General features: G+C 39.2%; 2 protein-coding genes across 8 annotated transcripts; both read right to left on the reverse strand.

Moving 5' to 3' along the window:
- Positions 1-124: 124 nt before the first annotated feature.
- Positions 125-3,453, reverse strand: LOC307045239 (adenosine receptor A1). Its single transcript, XM_079690766.1, has one exon. It carries the CDS (start codon positions 1,628-1,630, stop codon positions 713-715), a length of 918 nt encoding a protein of 305 aa, XP_079546892.1. The 5' UTR covers positions 1,631-3,453; the 3' UTR covers positions 125-712.
- Positions 3,454-7,693: 4,240 nt separating this feature from the next.
- LOC307044126 (uncharacterized protein) lies at positions 7,694-21,528 on the reverse strand. 7 transcript variants are annotated; one of them, XR_013809532.1, is made up of 8 exons: positions 21,338-21,528; positions 20,697-20,822; positions 18,870-19,191; positions 18,459-18,678; positions 18,043-18,260; positions 16,266-17,585; positions 16,082-16,191; positions 11,821-15,974 (listed from the first exon to the last, which is right to left on the reverse strand). XR_013809532.1 is itself a non-coding variant. In XM_079689181.1 (7 exons), the coding sequence occupies exon 7, from the start codon at positions 10,079-10,081 to the stop codon at positions 9,089-9,091; it is 993 nt and encodes a 330-aa protein (XP_079545307.1). In that variant the 5' UTR covers positions 10,082-15,974; positions 16,082-16,191; positions 16,266-17,585; positions 18,043-18,260; positions 18,459-18,678; positions 20,697-20,822; positions 21,338-21,525; the 3' UTR covers positions 7,694-9,088. The 7 variants fall into 7 exon arrangements, 6 of the variants coding, with proteins under 6 accessions (XP_079545307.1, XP_079545306.1, XP_079545304.1 ...); XM_079689181.1 differs by lacking the exon at positions 18,870-19,191 and having other exon boundaries at positions 7,694-15,974; positions 21,338-21,525; XM_079689180.1 differs by lacking the exon at positions 16,266-17,585 and having other exon boundaries at positions 7,694-15,974; positions 21,338-21,523.
- Between the last annotated feature and the right edge of the window lie 901 nt (positions 21,529-22,429).

Raw genomic sequence — 22,429 nt, forward strand, 5'->3', positions numbered from 1 at the left:
GGTGACAGCTTGAATTCTTCTTATCAGAAGAATCATTTATAAAGGCGTGGACACACGTTATCTGCATTTTTCAGATTTTATTGTTTCAAAGGAGGAAATTAATGAGTGTACAAAAAATAGGACAGGAAAGCCATAAAGCCTACGAAGTAAACGTTTAAATATTTACAACCTTTAATTGTTAAATATTGTAATTTATGACACACCATTCAAACAGGCAATAGATAATCTGTTTATTTGCAACTCCTTAGTTTCTTTGTGCAACGTGTTCTGGGACGTTCAAACTATAACTTTAACAACGATATCAAAATACGTTCAATTCGATTTGAGGACAACAAAGGAAATAATAAACTTGACTTCATGATGAAACAATTTCAACATCTTCCAAGAAACACAAAGCCTAACAATGTCCTTTAACTATACGTTTGACAGCTTGCATTCATAATAAAAACCCATGACTAGTCTCGTTGGGTTGGCATGGATTTAAAACCACGTTAAGTTTGACATCAATCATATTTCTGAAACAAACCGCAGGGACTGTTTGTATAATAAAGCCAAGTGGGGACAGCAAGACAAATACATTACAGCAAGATTCAACAAAAATGAACATGGGGAAACATACAAAAAATATTGACTAAACATAAATCACAGCAGCCAATTTAATTAATTCTGGGCTCAAGTATAAAAAAAGAAATTAGATGGGCGAATTTAACTATCATGTACTGCAACTTTTGCTTACACATTCAGACTCGTCAAACATCACCCTCTTCTTCGTCCTACAGCAGTGTCTCCACACTCTGGTGAGCAGCGTGGCTCTGAGCGCAGAGCAGCCTCTGATGTACACGATGGGGGTCAGAACAGCATTAACTCGGGGCAAAATGCGCAGAGGGTCAGTGCCTTCATTTCTGAAGCTATAACAGGTGGAACCAAAGAAATTGCAGACAATAATGTGACTGAATATAGGAAGCCACGTCCCTAAGAAAAACACTGCCACCACCAGTATGAGATACACGGAGGAGCGCTTGCTGTCCCTCTCCTCAGAGGGCGGCTCCCTCCCTAGCTGGAACCTAGCTATAATGAACAGCCTAACATTCAGCCCTATCATTATAATCACCGTGAATATGTTTCCTACAAACGTACCCATGCTCGTGATCCTCTTGGCCACCCCAACTGTGACCAAGTTGTGCGCAGCCACGATGAGGAAAGCGTAGACCCAGTAGGCGAGGATGACCAGCAGGGTCCGGTTTCGGGTCATGAGCTGGGAGTATTTAAAAGGTGATACAACCGCGTGGTACCTGTCGGCCTGCGCGGCCAGGATTGCCATGTAAGACAGCCCAAGGAATGTGGGTACAATGTAAAAAGTTCTTGTAGGTGAGTCGTAGCTATCTCTCACGTCAAGAACACCGGCATAATAATAGGACACACCGGAGCAGATGTCACTGAGGCAGGTGCTCAGCATATACATGAAGCGGTTCTCGCTGCGCAGAGCCTTGTTCAGCAGGATGGAGAGGGACACAGACACGTTGAGGACAATGATAGATGTAGCCAGAGAAATGCTGAAAATAAACATCAACACATTGCCAAAGCTTGTGAGGGGCAATACAGGAGACAACCCCTGGCTGCTGTTAGTCATCGGAACAGAGAGAACATATGCATGGGTTCTTAGTACAGCAGAGACACATGTGTGTCTGCATCTGAGGGGCTTCTCATTTGCTCTTATTTATATAGAGAGAGGAGGCCCTGGGTGACTTGAATTTCCATGGACAACAAGTAAACAAGCCCTGAGTAAAAAAAAAACAGAGGTTAACAACTTGTCGACATATTCAAATTTGACTAAAGAGTCCGCAGCTACTTTTTTCGTGCATTGGTTTCAAGTTCCATTGAACCGTTTACAGTCCTGACTTCAGTGATTATAAAAAATAAAAGAGCAGCATCCTTCTGCTCTGGGTCTGAGTTCAGGAGCATCAAGAGAGGCCTTTAAGCATGTGCAATAAACAAATCAATGTAACCTTATTTGTACCCATTATAATAGCCTATTAGTGCATCTAAATTACCCTCTGATCAGGTATCACCCTTTTTTGATTGAGATTTATCAAAAACTTAAGCCTCAGCTGCTTTTATATAGATAATTGGACTCTGTGTCTTTATGAAAGGTGCATGCAAAAACCTGAAAACCAATACTAACTAAGCATGTGTGTGTTTTTCCTATTCTCTTGGAACCTTTTGATCTTAAAATATATTTTTGGAATATTCACAGGGGATACGGGAGACAGTAAAATATGGACAATGATACTAGTGACAATTGAAAGTTAACCCAAATTAAAAGCAATATTAAAAACATAGGTTTTTAATTTGCTTTTAAACATTTCAAGGGAGTTTGCTGTTCTAAGATTCACGGGGGGATCACGCACTCAAGTTTCTGCCATTCTGATTTTGGACCAACAATTAACATTTCTGTTTTCTGCTCATTCTGTTTTAAAAAGTTACTTCTGATCCACATGGTAACATAATTGAGACAGGTTAAAAGTGCATTAAAAGAACTTGGGTTTTCTGGCGAAATGGAGACATACAGTTGCGTATCATCAGCATAACAGTGATATTTGACATAATTCTGATTAATAATATTGCCTATAGGAAGCATGTACAGAGAGAACAGGATAGGTCCAGGATGCTTCCTTGAGGAACACCATACTGAATGTGGACTGTATCTGACACACAGTCTCCCAAGTTTATAAAAAAAAATGCTGTCGTTTTTAGACAATCGAAGAGAGACCCACCCACTTCTCCAGACGACTTATTAAAATGTTGTGATCAATAGTATCAAAAAACTGCACTCAGGTCTAACAAAAAGAGAACAGCTATCGTTGGAGTCAGTGATGATTCTTAGGTCGTTAACTACTTTCATTAGAGCTGTTTCAGTGCTGTGGTTAGTTCTAAAGCCGGACAGAAATGTATCCAATATATTATGGTTATAGATGAGTGGCAATGGTCGGATCAGAGTAAAAGTCCCTTCAGACACTGGGAGCCAGGTCAGCCAAATACTGAAGGAACCTGACATTGTTAAGGTCCTTTTCCAAGAATTGGTGGGACAGATGCTGTACTGGCAAATGTCCTTACTGCTATAAGGGTGAGCATTACTTCTATCTATCTATCTATCTATCTATTATATCAAGTACATTGTCTATATCTAAATGCCAAAGTGATTGAAAGCAAACTTAAAGTCAAGTGGTGGAATGTGATGAAGTACATTTACCGATGTATTTTTTCTGTTCGTTTAGACCTAAAAAAAACATGTAAAGATTGTGAGGGTGGAAATAAAGTCAGATCCATCCAGACAACAAAGCGGTGTCCGATGCAATTTTGCAGGAAGTACATTTTTATCTTTAAAATGTCATAACAACATTATGACAAGCTTATTTTTTCTAAAGGCGTGTTTTTATTATCTCTTGCTTAAATAGCTCAAACAAAAGTACCAGGGGCTCGACCTTCGGTGGAGACTCCTGCCAGATGGTATGATTTTCCAGAAAAAAGAGAAGAAGAAAACTAATGAAGAAGAGAAGTGGCTATTGTGAAATGATCTGCAGGTCCGAACAGGAAATTACATTTACTCCTGAGCTTCTGTATGGGCACCTTAGCTTTGAACTTTAAAAAATACTCTGGCTAGAGTGATCAACAAAGCCTAACCTTAACAAGTCAACTTGGCAATCTGTTCTCCTTTTAGAAAAAATACAAAGCCTGATGTATTTTTTTAAATGTCACACATTACTGTTTGAAATGCTTATTTTTGAAAAGTGCTTTCTGATGCATTTGGCAAATAAGAGTTATTTTAAAGGTCCCCTATTATACTATTTTTCAACATCCTATTACAAGTCTCAGACATATACAAAACATGTGTTTTGTATATGTCTGAGACTTGTAATAAAAAATAAAAAAAGTGTTTTGCTGAAAATACTACACAGATCATTGTATCATGCCGTAAACCCCTCTGTTTCAGCCCTGTTTCAAAAGTGCTGATTCTGTGTATGTAGCTTTAAATGCAAACGAGCTGCTGCTGGCCTGCCTTTTATAAAATGTTACTTTCTTGATAAGGGTCCCCCCTTATATAAAAACATACACACACACACACACACCAATTTGTTGCATTTCGCGCTCTTATGTGCCCATCCCCCCACGTGAACCACACGAGGCTGACTAAACAATGTGTCATGTATAATTTTATTTTTGCCTTGCTCTCATTTGACTCCATGAGCACCATGAGTAGGCAACTGATTACGCTGTTATCTGTCAGAGAGGTTCTTGACCACAATTTTGAGCCAGATGAAGAGGGAACCCGAAATAGAAGAATATGTCTCAGAAATGGAAGACAATATCGATCCAGATTTTGATCCAGACTCTTTTGAGATGGCGAGGAAGAGGCCACTGAGGAAGAGGCTACTGAGGAAGAAGCAACTGAAGAACACCCTTCACCCAACGTGAACCACACCTGCCAGACACACACACACACACACACACACACACACACACACACACACACACACACACACACACACACACACACACACACACACACACACACACACACACACACACACACACACACACACACACACACACACACACACACACACACACACACACACACACACACACACACACACACACACACACACACACACACACACACACACACGACTATTCTTGTTGATGTTCTGATGGTCTTTGAATTTGCTCTCTGTTTTGAATGCTTTTTTTCTTTTTACAATAAATGTTAATTATATCACAAAAATACAAAACAATACATGATCAGTGTGTATTCTTTGTTTACTGCAGTTTGTCATGTATAGCAGTAGTCTGATACATTATTTACGATTTGAAAGGGTGTTAGATACAATTTGGTGATGATTCATGTTTTTTTTGTTAATGTGAGAGCATTTAGAACAGGACCGGTCAAATTTGACCGAGAACACCAAAGTAAGGGGGGGCAAACAAACACAACAGGAGGGTTAAAGGGCATATTATGAATTTACATTGGGTTCGGTATAGTTGACTGGATAGTATGGCTTTTTTCAATGTGTAAATAAAACACTTCTCATTTAGTAGTCACTGTTGCTGGAAAACTGCGAACAGTATGTCACAGATCAAAATAGCTTCATGCAAGCAGAGATTTTTGAATGGGTTCACTCAACTGTGAGTTTCAGTGACTATTATGACACTGGTTTGCGTTTTTATATTTATAGTTTATTGTGCTTGAAGAAAAAACTTCAGTGGATGAAGCATTTAAACTAAAGTATTTCTACATAATTGTCTAAACTGTGAGGGCCTATTTTTGAGGAAGAGGATGTACTGCCAAGAGCAGAGAAAAGTCTTTTAGAATCATAGTGGAGACATGGTGCATTGCTCTCTCTAGTGGCTGAAATATGAAATGATTTAGTCGAATATGGTAGGGTGAAAGCTCTCATAGTTCATACTGTATGATTCAATGACTAAAAAGTGGAAAAACTTTAATGTAACCCAGCAATAGGAGATGAAAGTATTACAATCGAATGGTCATCACAGAATATGTTTGATCAATACTTTATGAGAACATTTTTGCTAAACATTTTGCAATGTGAAACTGGGCTAAAATAGTGTTTGTAATAGTTTGTGTTGTTGTAATGTTATGTTTGTTGGTTATGTTTTTATGATTTAAAACTTCATGTCCATGCAGACTCATTTGGAGGAAGGCCCGGCCATGGTCCTTTATCAATAACTGGAAATAGGGTTACAGATGGTAAATCAGGCATTTGTGATAGCAGAATGATTTTTAATTGCAACTGTGTCATAAAAATGAGGCCTAAAAGGATTTAGACCAGGCATCCTCAAAGTCCGGACTCCGGTCCGGATCCGGACCGAACGACAACTGTCTCTGGACTCTGAGCGAAATTATACTTTTCATATGTATTATCTGTATTATCTGTGTTATTTTTGAGACAACGCAACGAGTCAAAATTCTCCGCTGTGTACAAACAGCGCTCTATCTGTCTGTCTGTCTGTCTGTGTGTGTCTGTGTGTGTCTGTCAACGCATTGGTCCAATCACATTCAGCATCCCGTCAGCGTTTTTTCCCCCCCACCAACACTCTGCGAATCAGAGTGCGGGTCTTCGCGGAATGCGGGTGGGAAAAATGTGTGTTTAAAAAAAAAAAAGTCAGAGCGAGAGTTAACAGCTCATCTAGTTGCATCTGTACTGTAGCTAGCAGCCTAGTTTCACCTACCGGGGACCCCGGGGCGGCATGGGGTGGCAACTGCCACCCTAAAAATAGGCCTTGCCACCCACTTCGCGGAATGCGGGTGGGAAAAATGTGTGTTTAAAAAAAAAAAAGTCAGAGCGAGAGTTAACAGCTCATCTAGTTGCATCTGTACTGTAGCTAGCAGCCTAGTTTCACCTACCGGGGACCCCGGGGCGGCATGGGGTGGCAACTGCCACCCTAAAAATAGGCCTTGCCACCCAGTTGGCAGCTTTGTTTTGAAAGAAAAGTTGTGGCTCATCGGACATTTATGAGAGAACGTCTCTAATGTCCGAGTGCAAGTGAATGCAGCACAAGACACACGTCTTGTAACGCACGTCAACCCATGGCGCGAGCGTTGAAATATGATTGGCGGCGATTTCATTTGAACGGTACGGCGCAAAACGAGAAGCATTCGGACCATAGACTGATTCGGACCTAAGTACTGAAGGAATGAGGTATTTGCGGTCTACAATGACAGAGAAGAGACTGTCAAGTTTGGCTGTACATTGAATCAATGGCTGTTCATTGAATCAAAACGCACTAAAGCTTTGGATCTTACTAATTTGGTGAGGCGTTTTGCTGAACAAAATGGTAATCGCGGCATTCAGCTGTAATAGACATGATGCTCTGCTCACGGGATGAGCATACAAAACTGTTAAGATGATGACCTTACGAGTTTTTTCTTTGTGGGGGTCTGCCCCCAAAAAACTGTTCTAAGTCCTGAGAAAGTCAAATAAGACGGTGTGTAAAACTACACTGCCCAGCCAAAAAAAAGTAACCACTTTTTTTTAACTAGGCCAGTAGGTAAGGACTTTCCACTGGATAATAACTGAAGTATAAAATAATGCATGACTGAAGTGATGGAGACCATGTTTGAAGGCAAACAAAAAGAGGAAATGACAGGTCAAATAAAGCAAATCCCCCTCTCAGATTCCACAGCAACCAGAAGAACATAAATACTGGCTGGTGATTTGATTAATCAGCTTTGTGATGGAATACAAAATGCACAGTGCATTTCCTTAGCTGTGGATGAGTCCACTGGCACCACTGACAATGCTCAGTTGCTGGTGTTTGTGAGTTTTTATGATGAGGCAAAGGGGGAGTTTGTTGAAGATGAGTTGGGCCTGACGAACCTCAGTGGACACACAAGGGGGCAAGACACTTATAAAGCAATGATGGGAATGCTGAATGAAAGAGGGTGCGGCTGCCTTTATTCATAACTGTGCAGCTCTGCGACTCTGAGGGATCAAGCACAGACGCAATAACAATGAAAACTGCTGCACACAGATTATTTTTGTTTTTGCAACCTCGTGTTAAGAATCTTGTTGCAATTGTTTAAAATGTTGAATGACCGTAATCATCGGACCTTTGTCTTATTAAAAACATTTTTTTGGACCTTTAACATTTGTATTTGAGTACCCCTGATTTAGACCATCTTGTCTTATTTCCAGCCCCAGTCCCCGGATAAAAGTTATGAACGATACAAGAGACACAAAAGGTATGAGAACAATACAATACAATAAACTTACATAGCATACTTTCCATGACCCTGAGGACAACATAATTTGACCTTTGACCTATAATGCTGCAATAAGAAACATTTGGAATACATCGGAAGATGCCCTTGTATCTGATGTGATAAGTTCCATCAGCTTTACAACTATATACGGTGTTGTGGACTGTTACATTTGGGAGCTGCTCACGTGTCTGGTATGGCTGGTTTAAGTGCCTACAGCAAGTTTTGGTTATTGTTGAAGACCAATCTTAATTTAGTAGCCATCTGAAGATATACTCTGAAGAGGTAGTATTTGGGGAAAAAGTTATTAAGGTATGACATAAATCAAATATCTATGTGCAACTTGAATTCAGTGAACACATATGACCGATCACAGTTATTTCACCTTGTGCTACCTTTTAATGACAAACAATTAACATTCACTGCAGCAACAAATTGCGTATTAATTCAAGGTTACAGGACCAACAGCACCATAAAGACCGTGAAAGCTTATCATAACAAGTATTTATAAAGGCATAGACACACTTTATTTGCATTTTTCAGATTGTATTGTTTCAAAGGAGGAAATTAATTAGTTATATCGAAAAATGAAGATGTCACGACACAACAGGGAAGCCATAAAGCCTAAACCTTTAATTATTGATAACCTTTACTTTTTTAATATCGTAATTTATACTATAACATTCAAACAGGCAATAGATCATCTGTTTATGTGCAACTGAGTTTATGTGTAGAACACGTACTAGGACGTTCAGACTATAACTTTAACAACAATATCAAAATACGTTTAATGCGATTTGAGGACAACAAAGGAAATTATATAGCTTTACAAAATCTGACTTCATGAAGAAACATTTTCAACATCTTCCAAGAAACACAAAGCCTGAAAATGTCCTTAAACTAGGTTTGACAGCTTGCGTTCATAATAAAAACCCATGAGTAGTCTTAAATACGTAGGGTCGGCATGGATTTAAAACCAAGTTAAGTTTGACATCAATCATATTTCTGAAACAAACCTCAGTGACTGCTTGTGTAATAAAGCCAAGTGAGGACAACAAGACGAATACATTCAAGCAAGATTCAACAAAAATGAACATGGGGAAACATACAAAAGAAAAAAAGATTCTGTAGTTTGAGTTTAGGTCCTAAAGTGGCAATCCATAGCGAGCTAGAATATATGCGTGTCAACAACAAGGCGCAACAAGCATGATAAATATTGACTTAAGTAATATAAATCCGTTTTTCTGCAGCAGATTTAATTCATTCTGGGCTCAAGTGTGTCCAGATATTTTTTCAAGGATTTAACTATCATGTACTGCAACTTTTGCGTGCACATTCAGACTCGTCCAACCTCACCCTCTTCTTCCTCCTGCAGCAGTGTCTCCACACTCTGGTGAGAAGCGTGGCTCTGATCGCAGAGCAGCCTCTGATGTACAGGATGGGGGTCAGAACAGCGTTAACTCGGGGCAAAATGCGCAGAGGGTCAGTGCCTTCATTTCTGAAGCTATAACAGGTGGAACCAATGAAGTTACAGACAATAATGTGACTGAATATAGGAAGCCACGTCCCTAAGAAAAACACTGCCACCACCAGTATGAGATACACGGAGGAGCGCTTGCTGTCCCTCTCCTCAGAGGGCGGCTCCCTCCCTAGCTGGAACCTAGCTATAATGAACAGCCTAACATTCAGCCCTATCATTATAATCACCGTGAATATGTTTCCTACAAACGTACCCATGCTCGTGACCCTCTTGGCCATCCCGACTGTGACCAAGTTGTACACAGCCACGATGAGGAAAGCGTAGACCCAGTAGACGAAGATGACCAGCAGGGTCCGGTTTCGGGTCATGAGCTGGGAGTATTTAAAAGGTGATACAACCGCGTGGTACCTGTCGGCCTGCGCGGCCAGGATTGCCATGTAAGACAACCCAAGGAATGTGGGTACAATGTAAAAAGTTCTTGTAGGTGAGTCGAAGCTATCTCTCACGTCAAGAACACCGGCATAATAATAGGACACACCGGAGCAGATGTCACTGAGGCAGGTGCTCAGCATATACATGAAGCGGTTCTCGCTGCGCAGAGCCTTGTTCAGCAGGATGGAGAGGGACACAGACACGTTGAGGACAATGATAGATGTAGCCAGAGAAATGCTGAAAATAAACATCAACACATTGCCAAAGCTTGTGAGGGGCAATACAGGAGACAACCAATGGCTGCTGTTAGTCATCGGAGCAGAGAGAACATGTGCATGCGTTCTTAGTACAGCAGAGACACGTGTGTCTGCAGCTGAGGGGCTTCTCATGTTTGCTCTTATTTATATAGGAAGGAGGCCCTGGGTGACCTTAATTTGAACTTTAATTTCCATGGACAAGTTAACAAGCCCTATTTGTAAAACCCCAGTGGTTAAGAACTTAATAACTTTCTTGTGCAGTTTTCAAGTTCCATGAACTGTTTACAGTCCGGACTTCAGTGATTGTAAAACATCCCTTTGCTCTGAGTCTGAGGTCAGGAGCATCAATATAATCCTTTAAACATGTGCAATAAACAAAACAATTTAAGTTTATTTTGATTCCAAGGTTGTCTAACAGTTGCCTAAACCCTCTCTAACAGGGCAGATTATGAATTCACATTGGGTTTGGTAGTTGATAGTTTAGCTTTTTTAAATGTGTAAATAAAATGTGCACTTTCTCATTTAGTAGGCCTATCAGTTACACATATATTCATGCAAACAGACCTACTTTTGTATGGTAAACTTAACTGTGCGTTTTAGTGACTTTTATTACACTGGTTTTCTTATATGCTTTGGTTATAATTGATTGTGCTTAAAGAGAAAACGTCAGTAAGCAGTGAACCTAAAGTATTTCTACATCATGTTGTAAACAGTGATGGCCAATTTAAGTAAACAAGGACAGTAATTTACACTGCATATATTGAGTCTGAGCTTAGTTGGAATCAAAACGTTAAGAAAAGCCTATACAGAATGAGATAGCAAAATATGAGTGAATCAATGTTGAAATATGGTTAGGCAGAAATATTGAATCCATGTTGAAACCCGGACATTGAAATTAAACAGAAAGCGCAAATTGTTTTAATGTTGAATAAACGTTGGACTTTCAACCATAACTGACAAAATATCAATGTTGATTCAACCATCATCTAAATAGGAATCTACATATACATTTTAGTTGATTTTATATTGAATCAGTGTTAGGAATCAACATTGATTCAACCATCATCCAAATGGGAATCTACATATACATTTTAGTTGATTTTATATTGAATCAGTGTTAGTAATCAATATTGATTCAACCATCATCTAAATGTAAAACTTACATTAAAATATTCAACTTTTCTAAGCATACTGTAACACATTAAAAAAGTGAATGTTTTTCACCAATGAGTTTTCTGCGGTCTACATCTTAACAGACCATTAACAAGTGCAACATCAATACTGTACTGAATGAAGTGGTCCAAACTTGTAAACACACACTGCAAAAACTAAGCCTCAAAAAACAAGAAAAATAAATAGTAAAATGAGAAATATATTAATTAAAATAAGAAAAATTATCTGCCAACAGAACAAGAAAAATTCACTTGCCAAGACCTTCTTAAAACAAGTAAATAAATCTAGCCTAAAAAGATCTACAGATATATTAAAACAAGTTTTTAAACCAAAATTAAGTACATTTGAATTGAAGCAAGGAATATCTTTAAGAATTATAATCTTATAAGGAAAATGTGCTTGAATTCAGCATATTCTACTGCTTTTGTCCCAAAATTCAATTTTATGTTAGGCAACATATCTTAAATCCAGTGCAGCTTCACTTTAAACAGGTACATTTGTCTAGATAAAGATAAGATTTAAGAATTATTTTCTTAATATGTAGAAAAATCTACTTAAATTCAGCATTTGGTGCTATTAAAGTATTCTTAAAATAAGGCTAAATACCAAGAAACATAGAGACAAAACCTTCAAAAATCTTTAATCCAATCAATATAAACTTTGACTGCTTGCATAAAGAAAATATGAGTCTCAAATGATTTCTTTTAATTTTTTTAATTTTTTTAAACAGCGTAGTAAAGGTCAGTCATCAGATATGTCTTTAGAGAAAAAGAGAACATTATTTCACTGTAAAATGCAACGCAAGTGAAATTCTCATGACACTTTTGACTCAGCGAACAATTTTGAATAGGACTACAAGTATGAGGGGCCGCTATGGACATTATTCAGAAATACCGTTCACATACACATGTGAAACACTCTCACACACACAACTAAAACCAACATAATTTACAAACATATGTAAAAATCTCTCATATACACATATGAAACGCTCTCACACACACATGAAATCCAAAGTTATTCACATATACAGTACATGTCAAACGCACTCATATACACATGTGATACGCACTCACACACACCTGAAACGCGCTCCCACAGATATGGGATAGTGTGTTTTATATGTGTGTGTGAGAGCGTTTCAGGTGTGTGTGTGATAGAGATGTTAAGATTCACCGATTCAGTTTCCGGTATTTGGGTGTAACTATAACTCGCAGTCTTGCTTCCCTTCATGAAACAAACTTCTCTAAGCTAGTCACAGATATAAAGGTGGATTTACAACGATGGGGTACCCTCCCTCTTTCTTTGTTTGGTAGGATTCAATCTATTAAGATGAACATTTTACCAAGATTTCTTTTTCTTTTCCAATGTCTGCCAATTTTTTTACCAAAACAGTTTTTCAATAAGCTAGATGGGATGATCTCTGTTTTTATCTGGGCTGGTAAGACTCCAAGGGCACGCAGGACTACTCTTCAGAGACGTAACAAAGATGGTGGCTTATCTCTACCGAACCTCCTATTTTATTATTGGGCAGCCAACATCCAGAAATTACGTCTTTGGCATAGTTCCTCTGATGCTGATTGGTGCCTAATGGAAGCTCTTAGTTGTCATGCAACCTCTCTGTCTGCTCTGCTTTGTGCCCCTCTTGCATCTTGCCCCTCCAAATATACCTCAAACCCAATTGTTATATCGTCTTTAAAAATTTGGAAACAATTCAGGCAGCACTTTAAACTCTCCTCTCCCTCTCCCCATAGCCCCATCCTTAATAATCACTTGTTTACCCCACCCAAATTTGACACAACCTTTGCATTGTGGAAAAGAAAGGGCATAGTAGTTTTTTCTAACCTATACATTGACGGGACATTCGCAACTTTTGAGGATATTCGTAATAAGTTTGATCTGCCACATTCTAGTCTGTTTCGATTTCTCCAAGCACGGGACTGTGCCCGTACTCACTTTGCTTCATTCCCACTATTGACTGCTAATTCCTTGATGGATGACATCCTCTCACTTAATAAGTTAAGTGGTAGTATAACTGTACTATATGACCTCATTATATCGGCTGGGACCTCTCCACTTGCTGGGGCTGTGGGCAAGTGGGAGAGGGAACTTGGGCTTGACCTCACAGATGAATGGTGGGAAATTGCTTTTAAAAGAGTAAATTCTACGTCCTCTTGTGCCCGACTGACTCTGATTCAGTTCAAGGTTTTGCATCGAATACATTTCACCAAAGCAAAACTTTCTAAATTATTTCCAGGCTCAAGTGATATCTGTGATAGATGTTCTTCGTCAATTGCCGATCATACTCACATGTTCTACTCTTGCTCGAAATTGGCTACATTTTGGTCTGTGTTTTTCGACACTGTATCTAAGGCTCTCAATATTTCATTGTCACCCAGTCCTCACATTGCTATTTTTGGTGTACCTGAAGATTTGACCATGCTGACTAGAAACCAGAGTGATGTTATAGCTTTCGCCTCTCTTATAGCCCGTAGACGTATATTGCTTCAGTGGAAAGACCCAAACCCACCCTCCGCATCTTCCTGGTTTGAAGATTTGTTGTCTTTTCTCCATCTAGAGAAAATCAAATATACACTACGAGGCTCGTCTGATAATTTCCTTAAAAGGTGGAATCCGGTACTCACTTACATTGACTCTCTCACTTCCCTGGAATGTAACTGATAGTCCTATCAATGATATTGTATGTTGAGCTGTGTGTGTCGAGCATCAAACAATTGTATCTGTGCTAAGTCTTTTTATTTATTTATTTTTTCTTAATGACTCTTGTCCAGTTTTGGGTGGGTTATTATTTGTATTTTATTTCCTTTTGTTTTCATTATCATTCCCTTATCCTGTTCCTGATAAAAAAAAAAAGAAAAAAAAAAAAAAAAAGGGGGGGATTTCATACATGTTTGACGACTGCTACTTCATTGTTGTTTTTTCTCATGTTTCCCAATAAAAATACATATGAAAAAAAAAAAAAAAAAAAGATTCACCGATTCGCATCGGCGCACCGGCATAAACGTTCAAGATGCGAGTGCACCGGTTGAATGAGTGCACATCGGCTACAGTTTGGGTTGAACCGGGTTGAACTCGCGATGCATCGATTGCGTAGCGTCTTTGCATCGGTAAAAAAACGATTCATTCATATAAAATCCCCTCATCTTGTCAACGCTCAGCAGAGACGATCTTTGATATTTGCTTCGCCACTACGGAGAACGAGAGTCTCAGTTATCAACACACACGGAAGTTGAGGAGAAAGAGAAACACAGCGCACCGAAAAATACCTACAAATCAAACGTTTGGCAACACTTCGGATTGTTCAAGAAAGACGGTGTAATAGTCATTTATGCTATATAGTTGACCGCAGGTCATGGAGAGTAATAAGGTATCCGTAGACCTTTGTATGAGGTATCTTTATTACTTAACAGGTCTACAGCCATGATACATAGATCCGTCCTAGATGCGGACTTGCATACACACAGTATCACTCCGCAGCCGCACCCCATCATTAACGTCCTGATGGTATATGTGCGCGGCACTATTACTACAGACGGTCAACTTGAAAAATCGCTCGCAAATTGTTAACGATGCCGAGCCGCTTTAAAGTACACAAGTAGTTCGAGGAACATAAAGAGGCGACATGGGGTCTGCGGCTGAAAAGAGAAACCTGAAAGTGAGACGTATGAGTTAAATCACTCAGTGAGGTGTTCTGTCAGAGAGAAGTGTTTAGTTTACAGCAGCCTGTGACGGCCAATAATAATTTAAATGTCTTCCTTACTGTAAGCAGTTATGAAATACCTGTTTGTGAAAGGTTATTTGTATTATTTATTGTTCATATAGAAACCACTGCTTTCTGCCCACTGGTGAGTCTATGAATGAGTGTTAAGCACATCAGGCTGGCAGCTGTAGGGGCATTGCACTATGGTAGCTGTTATTTGCACATTGTTAATTATGAGCAATGCATCCTTACATTGTTTAACTGTGAGGTGTTATACAATTGTAGTCTGGAGAGCTTTTAAAGGTAAAAGAATAAACGGCATGATGGGATGTGCATTACCAAATATGTAAAGCATTTTTTTGTTAATGTAGGATTTGCTGCATATAAGGAATAAAACAAAAATCCTCTGTCGTACCATATTGAAGTATCATTATTTTTGCATCGTGTTGAATCGCATCGTATCGCCCCGAATCGCATAATGTTGAATCAAATCGTATCGAACTGTATCGCAACAGGGGTGAATCGTATCGTATCGCATCGCCTGGTGTTTCAAATATATCGTTAATGTATCGTATCGTGGCAACGTATCGAGATGCGCATCGCATCGGCCTCAGTGATGGAGATGCACATCCCTAGTGTGTGAGTGCGTATCACACGTGTATATGAGTGCATTTGACATGTATATGTGAATGACTTTGGATTTCATGTGTGTGAGAGCGTTTCATATGTGTATATGAGAGATTTTTACATATGTTTGTAAATTATTTTGGTTTTAGTTGTGTGTGTGTGAGTGTTTCACATGTGTATGTGAACGGTATTTCTGAATAATGTCCCTAGCGGCCGCTCATATAGCCTTAGCCTTTTTGTATGAAGTAGTCATGTCACACTCGTGAATGGCGTCCAAGAGGACTTCAGTCTGCACCAAAGACAAAGTGTTGCAATGCACTTAGGATAGTTGAGGTGAAAGGTGTAATAACATGCCATGAGATACATCACGCTTTCATGAATGTCCTCTTTTGGGAAGGTGAGCATGGGTATGGTTCCAATGGCCAGTATACAGTTGGTTTCGCAGATGACAACAGGGCTGGAGAGTGGTCGTGTCTGAAGAAAGGCGTTGGGGTCTTCTGCAGACTGACACAAAAACAGACAAAAGAAATCATCACAAAAAGCCAAACAAATATGATCACAACATTTCACTCTTTGTGTCGACATGAGAAAATTCTTATAAATGTTCTTACCTCAAGGACGTGGAGCACAGCCTCACTTGTATGCCTTAACTTCTTGGGTGGGGCCATAGTTGATGGGAACATCTCTGGTAAAGCCTTCATCATGGCAATTGAGTGCTTTACTGTTGAAAAAAAAAGTTTCACTCCGTTTCCTGCAGTCAGTTAATAAACAGACATGGTCAGAGATAACAATCACCTTTGTCAAGCTGCGGAGGCCTCATGAGCTTTTTGAAAACTCCATAAAACTGTGCCCTCTCACAAAAGGTCCCCCACCGGGTCTTAAAGACTCTGTGAAGTGTGCACCTGTGCATGATCTGTTATGCTAATACGTATAGTAATGACCAAAATTGTCCATTGGAACCCATATCAAAAGATGTTGGAATAGCAACGAATTTGACGAGTTTTGAATTTTCCGGGGAAAACTGCAGTTGACCTTCGCCTTCGTGGGCGTGGCTTGCGATCGACTGCGTGACGTCACGAGATGGACGCCGCCGCACTGTTTACATTCACCACCATTCATTTTTTCTCTTTTTCAAAGTCGAATTTCTCAACGTTTTTGAGCTAGTATTTTCCTGGAAAGTGTGTCGGAGTCGACTGGAAGTGATTGCCAATCGAGAAAACCTGACAATGGAGGCGACAGTGAAGAAAGAGGGAGGAAAAACACAGGTGAAACGATGCATTGCCGCTGGCTGTAGTAATGTCAAGTCTGCCGAAGTGGCGATGTTTCTGTTCCCAAAAGATGAAGGTGAGCCTGGCTGGTGTCATTGTTTCGTAGATTCGTTCATTAATCATGATAAATAAAGGCCACTGGTCGATTCGAGAGACAGAGAAAGAGAGACTGAGAGAGTTACAGGGTTGTTGTTAGCATCTGGTGCTAGCTCGGAGCTAACGGAGATTAGCTGTTTCAACAATAAGGAGAGGGAGAGTGCTCTCCTGTGGGACTGAGAGAGATAACGTCAGCTCAGGGAGGTAAACTGTAGCCTAAGTTATCTCAGTGGGTTTGGTCATCTATGTAAACAAATATTTCCATCTATGTAATATTAGTTGTATAAAATAGGTTAAGAAATCCTTCCAATGTTTTTTGATTATTGAAATATATATTTCATATGAGTGTTGAGAGCTGTATCCATAAATCTCTTAATGTTGCCCTCAAAGTGCACCAGATTGATCACTTTCCTCATCTATCCTGTCCGAAAAGCTGTCCAAATCAATCATTTCTCTCACACTAGTATCACTTTCCAGAGTCTCCGCCATGTTTACAATCGCAACTGGGTACATCTTGTGACGTCACAGCCACTATCGTCTGCAACTTCCGTTAGGCTCAGACGGCAAAATTAATAATTCATTAACTATGAATTATTAAAAATTATTTTAGCCATGAACAGGCACAATGATATGTAAGGAATGAAACTGCCATTTCATTTTGGTGCAAAAACATGCACTTCACTGGGCCTTTAAGTTCCATTAAGAAGTGGGAGTTGCCTTGATTGAGGCCCCGCCGTAGTTCATCCATTAGCTAAGACAACGAGAGAGAAAATATATAGGAGAAACTTTCAAATCTACATTTCAAGGGTTAGTAATTCGTCTCATAATTGAATTTCCCAAACAAGATTCATATGTGTATAATGTGATTGAAATGGTCACTTAACAAAAATATAACAGTGCACATAGAAATACGTATGTCTGATGCACACACTATTTTTAAATACGTATTGTGGACCAATACTACAACAAAATAATGTTGTGTGTATGAGAAGCACATTTGTGAAATTTGTTCTTTTTAAATAAGTGGAGGGTTTTTATATATCTATGCAGAATAAATATGTGTATTCAATCAGCATATTTTAGTCATTTATTTATGAATAATGAGACAGATCTGATTTAATTGTCATACCATTTCTCATTTCAAATTTGGTCTAACGTTAACCGAATTAGGAAGCATAGTTGTACATAAAAGTAAAACATTTGCTTACATGATCCAGTTCTCCAAAGCAAGGATAAGCTTTAAGAATGTTGGAAGGCCTGTCCTGCTCCTTTGTAACATCAGAGTTAATGAAGGCCCTTCTCGCTTGGATTTCGAGGTCCAGGAGCTGAGCAACATCCATCTTGTTTGGTCTGGCCTTGGTTTTATACATCGCCAGTAGAATCTTATAGTGTCTCGCCTGGGTCTGTGGGCTCTCAGTTTCTGATGCTAGAAAGCATAAACCCCACTATTTTCATTTCTGATGTTAAAGTTTAAATGAGACATTAACACACAGCCATAGTGACTGACACAGGGCAAACATAGATGAGTAATCCTGAATAAAAAAGGGTTCTAAAATAGCTTATTGATATTGTTAAATTTTGTTGAAGAGATTGAACTATCTACTATTTCAATTTCTGTACTTACCACATAACTGTTCAGCCTCCGGGGCGCTGCATCGAGATGGTGGTGATCTCTCCAAGATCAAGGTTGATGCGGTGGATTCATCAGTCTCATCAGCGGACGTCTCATGGCTGCTCTGAAAGCTTAAACTCCTAGGCCTCTTTCTTGAAGGAGTTGAACCCTGCTTCTTTTTGGGGGGTTTCACATTCTGGATCCTTTTCAAAAGCTGCTTTTTTCCAGTTTCCTTACAAGACACACACACACAACAGGTTGTGTTATAACTCACATTAAACTTGTATCAAACAAAATACACCACAAAAGCAGTTGCACAGAGCTCTTATTGAACTGGATAAAACACATCACTCCCAGTTTGATAGGCAAATGATTGCAGTGCTTTGTCTGAACCATGAGTTGAAAACTTTAATAGTGACATACCCACTCAGCTCTACTGGTTTGAGATCTGTCCTGAAGCATTGGGTAGTACTCAATTAGACGCTTCGCCATTACAGTGAGTTCACGGCTGCATGGATAGTTAAAGTCATCCCCAGCTGCTCTTTTAATGGAAATCATGCTTGTGACTGTATTCCTGATCAATCGACAGCGAAGATCTTTGGAAAGGACGTAGTCTCCTTCTTCTCCAGCACGCTGCTTTTCAGAAAAGGTGCTTTGTGATTGCTCCAATTCTGCGTCTGTGTATAAGACATACAGTGGACTAGGAAGCTGTACGGTTCTGCTGGCACCATGTTGGGGTTGTGGGCTTTGAGAGGGGAAGGAGGGTGGAGAAAAAAGACAGGGGATGGAGAGGGGTTGGCAGGAGGGAAACAAGGAAGGTTGGGGGGTGGGAATAGGGCTGAAATCACAAGTCCCATGAGAGGTACTCTGTCTACACAGCTCTCTCTCCTGGCCCTGTATAAAAGATGCATATATATATATATATATATATATATTAGGGCCGGGACTTTAACGCGTTAATTAAGATTAATTAATTACACAAAAATTAACGCATTTTAATCGCACTTATTTTTGCACCGCGGAACGTTTCTCACTGGATGAGTTTCAGGGGTACCGATTATACTGGAGCACCAACTAACGTTCATGACTTCAGACAACAACAAACCACAGTGAACAATAGTCAAACATGAACGAAGAAGCTGATGAGACCGCTTTGGTTTGCCCCGTGAATGGGACATTTTGTTTTAAAAACGGACGGATGGAAGCGTCAATAAGAGCACGGTTGTTTGCAAATTATGCAAAAAGGAATTTGCATATCACCGCAGCACATCGAGCCTCAAGTATCACCTCAATGCAAAACATATAGCAGCTAGCGTGGAAGCTAGCGTGGACGTTAGCCCGACTCGGAGTACAAGGACCCACACCCAATTCGCGTTGGTCAAACAGTGGCCTATGCAACAGAGAGATTTTATTTTTCATCAGGATATTGGAAGAATAGGAGGGATTGAGGTCAATCACTGGCACTTTTTTATTTTATTTTAAATGGTACACTTTATGTTGAACTATTTATTACGTTGTTGGTGCAACTAGCACTTTATGTTGAACTGTTTATTGTTTTGGCCAAGGTTATTGAGAGAGTTGGACTGAAATTGATTAGATTTTTTAAATCAACTGTTGGTAAATCAACAAAGTCTGTTATGGCCTCTGAAGCAACAGAGAGATGTTTTCTAATAATTCTAATTTCCAATGTTCTGAATGTACTTGAAAGTATTGTGTTTTACTTAAAAAACAAAGTGTTATAGTTTACAGAAGGTCTACCTACCTAAAGGCTACCTGAATCTCTGAAATGTACTATATTCCTAAATGTGCTATTGCTACACTTTATGGCAAAAATTGCACTTTTCTGTTGGTCTTGGTTAAGTACCACCTTGAAAAAAATAAACAATGTTTTGTTGCTTAAGCTTATGTATTCAGTCATTATTCAATGGTATACTAAAATCCATGTGAAAAAAAATTGCTTCTCAGTGTTCTCAGGTCAAATATTTATATGTGATTAAAAATGCGATTAATTGCAATTAATTAATTACAAAGCCTCTGATTAATTAGATTAATTTTTTTAATCGAGTCCCGGCCCTAATATATATATATATAAATAATGGTATTTACAATGAAAAGAGCACTACACTGTGACAAAAATAATAATCAACACAACCAAAAAACTCCCACTTCTTCAAATAGCTGCATGATGACTACGAAAGGCTTACTTGGTAACAGGTTTAAAGTCCCTCAAATTTTAGAATCTGGAATTACCTCATTATCATCATGAGTGAGTCTCCAAATGGTTCTTCTTCTTCTGAAGTGCTCAGGCCCGGGAAGGAGATCACGCAAGTCCCTCCTTAGATAGGCTGGGCAGCATGTCTCTGCTTATATTAGCAGCTGAAAACAGATTTAACCACACAGTTAATAATAAGGTAAAAAGCAACTAATCACATATTTATCTAAATACATAAAATGAAAGAGTAATGTACATTTCTGGCTGGCTTCACAAGATTTTATTTAACATTAAAACATGTATTGCACTTACTTATAATTTAAATTAAAAAAATTACTGTTACAATAGCCCGCACTGTCATACAACAACGCACTGTGAAATGCTGTCTACAAAAAAAAAGAGCGCCAAAGATGGCTATGCTAAATACTTTACTGTCAGTTGTGGAAGGCTCATTTGCTTCTTGACATTATTTCTGGCAATAATAGAGTATAAATTAAAATGTTAACCACGATTTGTCATTTGTGCAGTTATTAACAGCTTACAGTAGATATTAGCTAAGTTAACACGAGATATGTAGCCAGCTAGCTAGCTTACTTTGCATGCTAACTTGTTGTCCAACCGATTCAAATAATGTAAAGCTTGCTGGAGAGGTGCAGCATAAAATACACAATTACATTACTTTTTAATGCTGCAGTTGCTATAGCATCCATGCCCGGATATGTGATATCTCTTCCATTTCCATGCATGGCGTAGTTAAATGTGAAATCACGGAGGTTCAGTCTTCTGCCTGAAGGAAAGCTAGCCAGCAACCCTGAAGCTAGGTGCAGTGGTGCACCTGACCTAACACACTCCCTTAACGGACCCTTTTCGCGGTTCCCATTGGAAGGTACCATTTCTTAAAAAAAGAGGGCGGACAGAGATATTGTATATGTTGCAAATATTAGGAATATTAATAACTGATGCAGTCATAGGTAACATTTCAAACATCTGTTTCTAGATGCACATCATTCCACAAGTTATTCCCAGGCATTTTTATGACGTGTATATATATATATATATAGGAACATGACTCACCGGTCTCCCCCATACAGCTAGAGAATGTGATAAACCCACTTCATTAGTTATTTTCCAGGGCTAACACTCTCTCCATGACATGCGAGATTCGGAGGAGATTTGCGGAGATCAGAATGTCACGTTTTTAGTTTTGTATGTCTAGGTTTGGGTGTATTTTGCTATTTTTAATGTTTTCCTCCTTGTGTATTGTCTGGTCCCTCTCTCTGTTTTTTTTCCTCCCTGTCGTTACTTTGTAATGTTAGGGACCCAAAATAGTGCCACTACAAAGTACTACCAATCGAATCCAAATTGCCTGCAACGTGCTCCTAACTGTTTTTTTGGGGGTCAATTTTGGCCTCAACACTTAGTGAATTTTTCGGATTTATGTGGGATATTTTTCCCCCCCACCACCACACACAGACTACACCCCCCCTCCCCTACAGAGTACCCCCCTCCCTCCCCCATCAAGAAAAAAAGAAAAGGCAAACAGCATAGATTCAACATTGATTCAATGTTGGCATTTCAATCATTAAATTCGACCACAATACAACGTTGATTCAATGACATCTTTTCAACATTTAAGGTTGATCCACCATCAATCTTCAACCTTAACCAAAAATCAACATTTTTGACCATAATTCAACATTGATTTAACATCTTTTGCTATCTGGGTGACTACTGCCAAGAGCAGAGAAAAGTCTATGAGAATCATTGTGGA

Source organism: Notothenia rossii, assembly GCF_949606895.1.
Source record: "Notothenia rossii genome assembly, chromosome: 6".
Taxonomy (NCBI): domain Eukaryota; kingdom Metazoa; phylum Chordata; class Actinopteri; order Perciformes; family Nototheniidae; genus Notothenia; species Notothenia rossii.